The 10,342-nt window shown below is 43.2% G+C and overlaps 1 protein-coding gene across 4 annotated transcripts in view; it reads left to right on the plus strand.

Moving 5' to 3' along the window:
* sema3fb (sema domain, immunoglobulin domain (Ig), short basic domain, secreted, (semaphorin) 3Fb) overlaps nt 1–9,977 on the plus strand; it is a 74,973-nt gene extending 64,996 nt beyond the window's left edge. For 2 of the 4 annotated variants that reach the window (XM_079510987.1, XM_079510989.1), the window contains 9 exons: nt 475–544; nt 999–1,143; nt 1,754–1,976; nt 3,042–3,130; nt 4,127–4,168; nt 4,710–4,867; nt 5,307–5,374; nt 6,175–6,308; nt 7,242–9,977. In XM_079510987.1, the coding sequence (XP_079367113.1) occupies nt 475–544; nt 999–1,143; nt 1,754–1,976; nt 3,042–3,130; nt 4,127–4,168; nt 4,710–4,867; nt 5,307–5,374; nt 6,175–6,308; nt 7,242–7,709 (1,397 nt within the window). In that variant the 3' untranslated portion in view covers nt 7,710–9,977. Of the gene's footprint in view, nt 1–474; nt 545–998; nt 1,144–1,753; nt 1,977–3,041; nt 3,131–4,126; nt 4,169–4,709; nt 4,868–5,290; nt 5,375–6,174; nt 6,309–7,241 lie in introns of all 4 variants that reach the window. The other 2 variants (XM_079510986.1, XM_079510988.1) reach the window with 1 other exon arrangement.
* Nucleotides 9,978–10,342: the final 365 nt, after the last annotated feature.

Genomic DNA, 10,342 nt, shown 5'->3' on the forward strand with positions numbered 1-10,342 from the left:
ACTGCTTTGCAATTTCTTCTAGCCACTCCACGAGCTATAGCATAATAGAGCTAAGCCCCCCACGCACCCACGCACGCACGCACGCACGCACGCACGCACGCACGCACGCACGCACGCACGCACGCACGCACGCACGCACGCACGCACGCACGCACACACACACACACACACACACACACATACACACACACTGTATAAGCAATACAAAGCTTGACACATCAATCCTTGACCTTTATTGTCTTGGTGTAAATATGCAGATGCCAAGGACCTGCATAGTGCAGAAAAACAAAAAGGCCATAGTGTAGATGTTATTTTCTCGTGAATGCCCATGTTCAGTGTGTGATAGGTGCTTCTGAGAGGGTTGGATTGAATGGACGCTGTGTAAATGCCAGCAATGAACAGTGTTTGTGCTGTAGAACGTGTTTTGTTTGTCTGTGCAGTAATGTGGTTCTCTTTTTTTTCTCTCCTCTCTAGGCGATGTTTACATACAGCCAACACAGGATACAAAGAATCCTGTTATCTACGGAGTGTTCTCTGTCTCTGGGTCAGTACCTGAACCAGTTCCCTGCACAATACCAGCAACTCGGACAGAAACCACATATTGCAGCTTTTTATGTTCTTCCATAAATGAATGCCCTATTTCATCGTACAACAGCGTCACACAAAAGTATAGCAAAAATAGCAGATTTACAAGCTCACAGCGCATTGCCACACGTGAGCTTGTAGATCTGCTATTTTTGAATAATTTTGAAAGTGAAAGTGCTTAAGTGTCTCTGTGTGATATTGAACCAATGGGAAAAAAATGCCTTTTTCTTTTTGCATTTCCTTTAAAGAAACAGTTTTGGACATACAAGGTTTCCACCCGACAGTGATGAGCTGTTAATTGTCTTGTAGACTGCATTGAAGAAAATAAATAAGTGCATAATGGGACAAATTCATAACTTTCATGTAAAATAAAAACATACTTCTCGTACTGTTTCTCCTGTTCCACTTTGCAGGTCTGTCTTCAAGGGCTCAGCGGTTTGTGTGTACTCCATGGCAGACATACGTATGGTCTTCAATGGTCCTTTCGCCCACAAGGAAGGTCCCAATTACCAGTGGGTGGCCTACACTGGGAAGATCCCCTACCCTCGACCGGGGACGGTGAGTGTCACTCCACCATTGACCCCACACACGATGCTCACAGCAAGCTGGCACAATAGACATAAATCTTTCCAGTGACAGATAGGGGGAACCATCTGACTGCATCTGCATAAGCAACATCTAGTAGTTATTCCCAACCTGTGGACTGGGGCCAACTGGTATAACATTAATACTGTATAACATACTGTATAACATTAATATAAATGTAATATCATGTTAATATCATGGCATTTTTATTAAAGCTTGAGAAATTTGATTTCATTGTGATACCGATAAATAGGAACTTAAAGTATACTCTGTTAGTTCCATTTATCCAAGCTGGAACACAATCTATTGATTGAACATTAAAATAAACATACACATCTGACCACTTAACGTAGCAGCCAATTAAGTCCCTTTTCCGATTTTCCAGTGTGGCCTGATCCAGAAAAGGCAGAGAACCACCGATCTAGAGCAGCCTTCAAAATCTCTTTTGTGTTGTTTATAATTCAAGATGTTGTGTTCAATGTGTTGTGGTTAACAGCTATGATAGTATAATACTCATTGCTCACTGGTGGTACACTGTGGTTAACACTTCTGATATTAATGCTCATTGCTGGCCTCCATGCAGTGCCCCGGTGGTACATTCACCCCCAACATGAAGTCAACCAAGGACTACCCAGATGAAGTCATTAACTTCATGAGGAACCACCCCACCATGTACAACGCTGTGTACCCAGTGCACAAGCGCCCCCTTGTGGTTCGGACAAATGTGGATTATGAGTTTACCACCATCACTGTGGACCAGGTGACAGCAGCAGATGGCAACTATGAGGTGCTCTTCTTGGGGACCGGTGAGTGCATTTCTAGAAAACGGAACAAACTCATAATTATGCCATAATTGTGGCAAAATATAATTATCATTCAGATTTAGATTTAGGCCATAGTCATTGTGGCTCCAATAGGCTGATAAACTCTTGGTTTGAGGTCAGAATGGTGAATGACAACATATACTGAAAGTTAAACAATAGAGAGAACAATCCTTTAAAAAAAGAAGTAAAGTAAAGCCTAAGTTTGTGCATAAGACAATGTTTAACCTATCACATTGTTCACTTTGTCCGTTACTCCATCATCTAAGCATTGGGAGTTTTGTACTTGTAGGGCAGGAGGATATGGTACATAACAAGAAGAAAGAAGAAATTAGCAGAGGGTGGGGGTTACAGTATAGGTATCCATCACCTTAATCTTAAGAATGACATCAGCTCCCCTAAGCACGCACTAACATGAGGCACATGATTCCTTTTAGCGAGGTTCTTTGTGCGTTAGGTGTAAGGGGGGTGGAGGGTGGACTAATGTCTTTGTGTGCAATGGCGGCCTGCCCCACTGTGCCTTGGAGCCGCTGGAATGTCTGTCCTTTCAGCTGCTGTAAGAGACAGGCATTCAGCTCAGCGTCGGGGCACATCGGAGAAGTCATAATAAATCTCAGGTATCCTGCGCTCAGGAATTCCTAACTCGGCACAGGAATCAAACATGCCATTGGCTGGGGCACGTCTTGGAGTATTCCTCCAGTGCTCCAATCAAACATGCCATTGGCTGGGGCACGTCTTGGAGTATTCCTCCAGTGCTCCAACAGACATGCGTCAAGACGAGGAAACCGGGGCTCATCGAGAGGGATATTGGTATGGTAGTGAGTGACAGTTTTTACACTAAAGCAAGTAGGACAGAGTGTTGCATAATTGGGCAAAGGTTAATCTGAAGAGTACAGTAAGAGCTGCGGGTATGAGGATTAGCTGTCACTCTATAGCAGGTTGGGAGAATAGAATGAAGGCCCTAGAGGTGGATTTGTGGGGTGTCTCAGATAGCAGCAGGTGTGCGTAGGTGGTGGCATGTGTTTGACAGGGCTGTGCTGTGCTCCGCAGACAAGGGAACGGTTCAGAAGGTGATTGTTCTGCCCAGAGACGACCTGCAGACAGAGGAGCTGGTCCTGGAGGAGGTTGAGGTGTTCAAGGTGAGCTATAGTTACTAGTTACTTAGTAGTCTTGAAAATAGCCGATCTACAAGCTTGTACTGCTATTTTCAAATATATATCTGTCAATATTTTTTGACATTTTACACCTTTGAAAACTACTTTTACCTAAATTCCAGACTTTTACTTGTAATCTATATAAATGCACCAAGTCTCTGTACGTCTGTCTGTGTGTAATCCACATAACTCTAGAATCGTTCGCCCCACCGACTTCAAATTCGACACACACGTTCCACACCAACGCAGGGAGTGCAGTGGCACTCCCTGCCCCAAGAACCGCCCCAAAAAGGCCTCTGCCTGGGCTCTGGACAGGGCCCCTGCCCAGAGTCCATGTATGGAGCTGGCCTGGAGCTGGCCTGTTCAGACATCATTCTGACATCTGCATAGACTCTATATTTGGGCATGCCTGGCAAAGAACTCCATATATGGCCATAAAAGGGACACAGACATAATAACTGGGTGGGGCATTCATTTCCAACTTGCATCATTCCAAGTAGGGCAGTGCCACTGCCCAACAGGCACCGCTCTTGAGGCTCTGGATAGGGCCCAAATTAACCGATTGATCACACCTGATAACCCCTAGATCGCCATATATGGAGCTGGCCTGTTATAACATCACTATGAGGTTCTGACGTCTGCATAGACTCTATATTTGGGCATGTCTGACAAAGAACTCCATATGGGCATAAAAGGGACAAAGACATAATATCTGGGTGGGACTTGCATTTCCAACTTGCATCGTTTCAAGTAGGCCAGTGCCCAACGGGCACCGCTGTAGAGGCCCAACGGGCACCGCTCTAGTATATTTAATTTGCAGTGTTAGTACATTTACTTAAGTACTGTAAAACATGTGAGTATTTTTTCCACCACTGGTGCCAGTGGATCATCCACACCCTTTTTATTTTTTTATTTCCATGCATATTAAATCACTGTAAAGATACCACATTTTGCTAACAATAAATCATCTTCCTGTTCAAGGTCCCAACTCCAATTACAACAATGAAGATCTCATCCAAAAGGGTAAGCATGTCTGTGCAACAGATTGCCTTGTGGGCCCTATATCTCTTTACTGGGATAAAGAGCCAGACAGAGGGAATGAAATCAATGAAACGGGAAATAAATTGGAAATGTCACAAGCTACATGTATACAGCTGTGGAACTAATGCCTCAGGCCATAATTCATAGAAGTCCTGCATGCCTGCAAGAGACAATGACCGGAGAAATATGGAGAAAACATTAAGCGTTTAGTCTCGTCTTTCACCATGGTTAAAATACTTGGGTTTCTCTGCAATACATGATGTGACGTCGTTCTTCAGAAAGAATGAGAGAGCGTTCCTTCTGTACAATCTGCCAAAATGATGAATTCAAAACAGCTGATCGTTAAAAAGCGAAGGTGCATTGTCATGAAAAAATGGCAACCTGAGCATTTTAAAGATGACCTCACTGTTATTGTCTGGATTTGTTGACTCGTTATTTATTAATGTTTTTAACAGTTCAGATTGTGGAATGCAGATTGTCTAGCGCTGGCCTTTAACACGCTGTCCTCTGTTCCCTCAAATAGCAACAGTTATATGTGTCGTCTGCGATGGGGGTGACACATCTGGCTCTTCACCGGTGTGATGTTTATGGCGAGGCCTGTGCCGACTGCTGCCTAGCTAGAGATCCTTACTGTGCCTGGGATGGCAAGTCCTGCTCACGCTACTCTGCCTCGCAGAAGAGGTAAGCACCAGCATGAGCCAAATTAACCAACTAACTTAGTGAAAACACACAACATGTATTGTTGTCTGACCTTGATGGTAAATGAGTCTGCTGCCCGAATCGCTGACTGGCATTATTGGTCCTGAAATGGCAATCTTGGCAATATTTTAACAATCGTTTATTATTGCCTTTTATACTTGGAGTGTAAAGTGTCTTTACAGTTGCACTAATAAATGTACATTTGTGTGCATATATCCTAACAATATTTGATACCAGTTGTAACTAGTGTCGTCACTCATTTGGATAAAGTCACATTTTGCAATGACATCATGGAAAGTTGCATTATTGAGTTTGACAATAATTGAATGGCTTCATGTTTTGTGGAATGGCTTTGAATGGCTTGCAGTTGCTTTATAATATTTTCTCTCCTTATTCGGCAATACTGGTCTGACCCCTTTAGACGAAGCCGGAGGCAAGACGTTAAGTACGGAAACCCCATCCGCCAATGTCGAGGCTTCAACTCTAACGGTAGGACTTCTCCTCTGTGCTTACCCTGTATGTGCACATTGATGCTTATCTGTTTAAACACAGTTGTTTACCATAAGTCTGCTTTTCTATATACTTTATTGTCAACAATTCTTTCTGTCTTTGTATAATAATTTTAAACAAATCTTTCTTTTTGACATCTGTACTTTCTAAAATGTTAATACAGTATATAAGAAATAATGTAAATACATATATAAGAAATAAATCATGTGGATCTTGATCTCCACATGGGAACGGAATGGCTTCTTGTGGATCAGTTGTTTATGACCTACTGTATGCCTCCACACTTAAAACAATGTAGAACGAAATATGTGATAATAATGGAGTGGAGGTACTTCATTGGTTTCCTGGCAGTGTAGAGAATATAACTGGCACTGATTGCTCTGGAGGTTTCCGAGATTATCTCTGAATACACAGACACACAGTCTTATAGCCGCTTAGTCTCCTGCAGAGCCATGCCGTAGAAAATAAGAATCAAGACTACATAAACCATAAACGTGCTTGAGTGAATGTGAACAGAAATTAATCTTATAGAGGGACAGGGTTGAGTTTAGGCAGACATATATATATATATATATATATACAGTATATTTATATTTATAATATACAACTGATAAAATGTCTCATATAGTATGGATCTAGTGGTGTTAAAAGCATGAATCATAGTACTGGACTATGTATGCATTTCCATAGAATGTATAGATGGTCAGGCTTGTGTTACTGTAATGCATGTGGCTACCATGGTAATATGAATATGGTAATATTTGTGTTTAACCCTCCAGTCAATAAGAACACATTGGAGATGGTGCAGTATGGGGTGGAGGGCAGCAGTACCTTCCTGGAATGTCAGGCCCGCTCTCCGCACGCCATCATCAAGTGGCATCTGCAGAGAGATAACAGTGACCGCAGGAAAGAGGTGAGCAGCCACTTTGTGTATTGTGTCAAAAGTCAGTCACAGAACTCTTCAATCAGAAATGGTAAATGGTGCATTTGTATAGTGCCAAATTGAAATCTGGCACTGTCCCTTTAGGAGTTTATTTGTTGGGGGTGGGGGGGGGACATGTCTGTCCTCCATCTGAAAAATAATGCTACTTTTCATTTTCATACGAGGTTACATTTTCACAATATGTCACGTTTGAAAAATGAGTACAGCATAATTCTTTCCAGGGTTGTGTTAGCATGATAAAGTGACACAGGCACGATTGCATTGTGTGTGTGTGTGTGTGTGTGTGTGTGTGTGTGTGTGTGTGTGTGTGTGTGTGTGTGTGTGTGTGTGTGTGTGTGTGTGTGTGTGTGTGTGTGTGTGTGTGTGTGTGTGTGCGTGTGCTTGTGCGTGTGCGCGTGCGCGCGCGATCGTGTGTGCGTGCGCGTGTGTGTGTGTGTTTCCCCATAGACCTCCAATCCTTATCCCCAGGGGAAGGACACATAAAGGAGAAATTCTGAAACCCCCGTCTTACAAAATATAACCCTCAGGCGCTAGTTAAAGTTTTATTGTGGTACTGTGTTCTATTGCTGCCTTTCTTTTATTGACTGCTCTGCTGGATGCTCTCTATTCACACAGGCCAGGCTGACTTGGCTCTGTTGGGGCCTTGCACATCTGATTTCGAGCACAAAAGCTGTCATCACCTAATCACAGTCCTGGATAGGGATATGGAGAGTCCTGGATAGGGATATGCAGAGGGACGTGAAAAAAGGGGAACGCAGAGTTGATAGTCTCTCTGTTTTTACCATACGGCTTGGGGCTTGTCATAAATAAAGTGATTATGACAGGGAAGGAATGCGCAAATAGTCACAACACTGGTGTGTCAGCTTCTGAACCTCATCTCTGGTCTCTCCATCCTTCTCACAGATGCGTTCTGACGGCCGGTTGCTGAAGACAGAGCAAGGCCTGCTGCTGCGTTCGCTGCAGCCCTCCGACTCAGGCATGTACCAGTGCACGGCCACGGAGAAGAACTTCAAGCACACGTTGGTCAAGCTGCAGCTGGTGGTGCTGTCGGGTCGGGCCGTTAACAACGTGCTGGTGGAGGGCGGAGGAGGAGGCGGTGGTGGGATGATGGTGCCGTCCTCGCTCGGTGCCACCCAGCAGTGGGCCCCCAGCGTGGGCCAGTACAAAGACCTGCTGACCATCCTGAGCCAGCCGGAGATGGGCCTGATCAACCAATACTGCCAGGACTACTGGCAGCTGGGCGACCCGCTGCTGGGGAGTGTCAAGGCCAAAGACCTAAAGGAGCTCAAAGAGCAGAAGAAGCCCCGCAACCGCCGACATCACGGAGCGAGGGGGGAGGGAGAGGAGGAAGACGACGAGATCAAGACATGAGGAGACGCAGGCCCTTTTTGTCTGAAATGTCCTCGGTCGCCCCAACCCCTACCCTGTCCCCAACCACCCTGTGAATACTGGGATAGACTCAATGCGAGTGAAGATGTGTGAAACGATCAAAACAACAAACCGACAAAAAGAGATAAACTGAGAGAAAGGGAGCTTAAGCCTGAGTTGTACTTAGTTGCGTGTGGGTGTCACGCACGGAAAATAGACGATCTACAAGCTCATTACACGTTGCAGTTTAACACATTGTGAGCTTGTAGATCTGCTATTTTCAGTGCGTGACACCAGCACGCAACAAAGTATAAATCAAGCTTAACAAACAAAACCCTGCACACAGTAAGATATATGATACACAGTATTTATTGTAGGTTGTATATAGTATCATTCTGTGGATTTCTTTGTACTTATAGAGGGAAAAAAACATGCTCTTTGTGTATAGGTAACTTTGGGGCGAATATTATTATTATTATTGACATTAATTTTATTGTTGCTGTTACTGTCACTTAAAAGATCTCATTTGTCACGATCAACATCATCACATCATAATGACGTTGACAACTGTCTGGAATGTATGCACAGGCGTGTAAGCTGTTAGGAGTGAGCTACAGGACAAGGAGTTTGAATGGGGACGTGTACTGTGGATCACGGGGAATGGGATCCATGGTGTGTCTTGTTTGTATTGACTCAGTGCCAGGACTCTGGGATCCTGGGCTCTCCAGAAGTACGTACCTGTGAGACACAACCTCATCACAGCTGCATGTGGACAGAGACTTTTTATTTTATAAGGGATCCACAAATTGTTCTTGGTGTCTAAACTAATTTCTCCAATGGGAACCTGCCTGCCCATGTGACAGTTAAAAATATCCCACTACTGCAAAGTAGTAGGCTTACTAGGCTACTGGTATCTTGTCCTGATTGGCTACCTTCCATTTGCTGGTTGAGGCTTGATGCTAAAATGTTGGAACGTATTTGCTACTTGTTAGCTGAGATCCTGTTCAGGATTATGAAAATGTATATTTGTTGAGCAAAAGGATGGAAAAAAAGAATTTAAATCTCAATTGTACTTTGATAAAATGTTGACTTCTTTTTCTATATTCCTGCTAATATTTCCAATGAAAATCTCAGATCAAATCACTTATCACAGAAAACGTTTTATGGTTCTTTTTATTTTTATTATTATTATTATCCCATTGGACTAAGTGCACATTAAAACGTCAGTGTTCATTTATCCATGAGTGTACAATAGCAACAAAATGGATCTGTGTGAGAGTGTATAAATGAATCTTTTGTTTACATTTGTACACTCTCATAGTCAAATGAACACTGAAGATGGTGTGTGCGGTGCAATAAAGGGTCAAGGTTTTGCACAAAGGGCATTATTGTCTAACCTCCAAAAGATGCAAGAAGTGGTCTTTTGAAGGTAGATATTCAAAACATTGGCCATGGCCAAACACCGCAAGCACACTTTGGGAAAGTACATGTTACTATGGTCAAACAGAGAGCACAATTCAACCGAAGGTGAATGGTGTATACGTGCCAAGAGAATTTTGACAAGGCAGCAGACATGTTGAGGCTAATGTATATTTCATCGCACATCCCTTTTGATCAATGACATAATTTTAACTGAAAAGTCACTCCACATGTTTATTTTCCAGGTGAAAATATGTCATGTTTGTTGGGTGAGGTGACCCTTGTTGAAAGGGGAGTGCAGTGCAAATTAGTTCTGAGCATGAGATATTCAGATCCGTTGACATTCATGTGTGGGTTAAAAACATAAAAAATAACACTTGTATACACAACAGAGCATTGTAACAATGTTGTGACACTAACCAAAATATTGGGAAGCTGGCTTTTCATTGTGTGCATGAACCTGTATCTGTACTGTAATTATGATGAGATGCTAAGTGGTCGTCTTTCTGTTCTTCACCTCTTAACTGTTAATAATTGATGTGTACAGTATGCTCAGTGTCGCCACAATATCTGAGGCGCATTGTCAGTGGCATCAGAGAAATACTTAAGATCTGGGTTATACTTAGTTGCGCATGGGTGTCACGCACCACAAATTGCCAATCTAAGTTCACAAGTGGGCAATGTGAGTGTTGTGAGCTTGTGGATCTGTCGGTGCACAAAGTATAAATAAGGCTTAAAGGGGGTTGGCAACTCCTATACCTAAAGATCTTCTAACTGAATAGAGTGTGTGTGTGTGTGTGTGTGTGTGTGTGTGTGTGTGTGTGTGTGTGTGTGTGTGTGTGTGTGTGTGTGTGTGTGCGCGTGCGCGCACACATGCACACACACATGTACACACACACACACACACACTTGCGAGAGAGAGAGAGAGATAACATCAATGGACTTTAGTCAGTTGGGACAATATAATGGTAAATGTAGGTGTGGTGGTGCAAGACTCTTGGATACAGCATGTTATGGTATCTCTTTGACAGGTTGTAGAAAGACCTATATAAGAGATTCCAACGAGACACATCCATGTTTCATACAGGGAATCCTTTTCATTTCCTCTCTATGGGATTTTGGTTCATTCCCAGAACCAGTCTGAGTTTCTCTTCCAACCAAAACCAGAGGTGTTGCAGTTAAAAAAAACAAAAACAAACAAAAAAAGGACATCAACA

Source organism: Electrona antarctica, assembly GCF_951216825.1.
Source record: "Electrona antarctica genome assembly, chromosome: 9".
Lineage (NCBI taxonomy): Eukaryota > Metazoa > Chordata > Actinopteri > Myctophiformes > Myctophidae > Electrona > Electrona antarctica.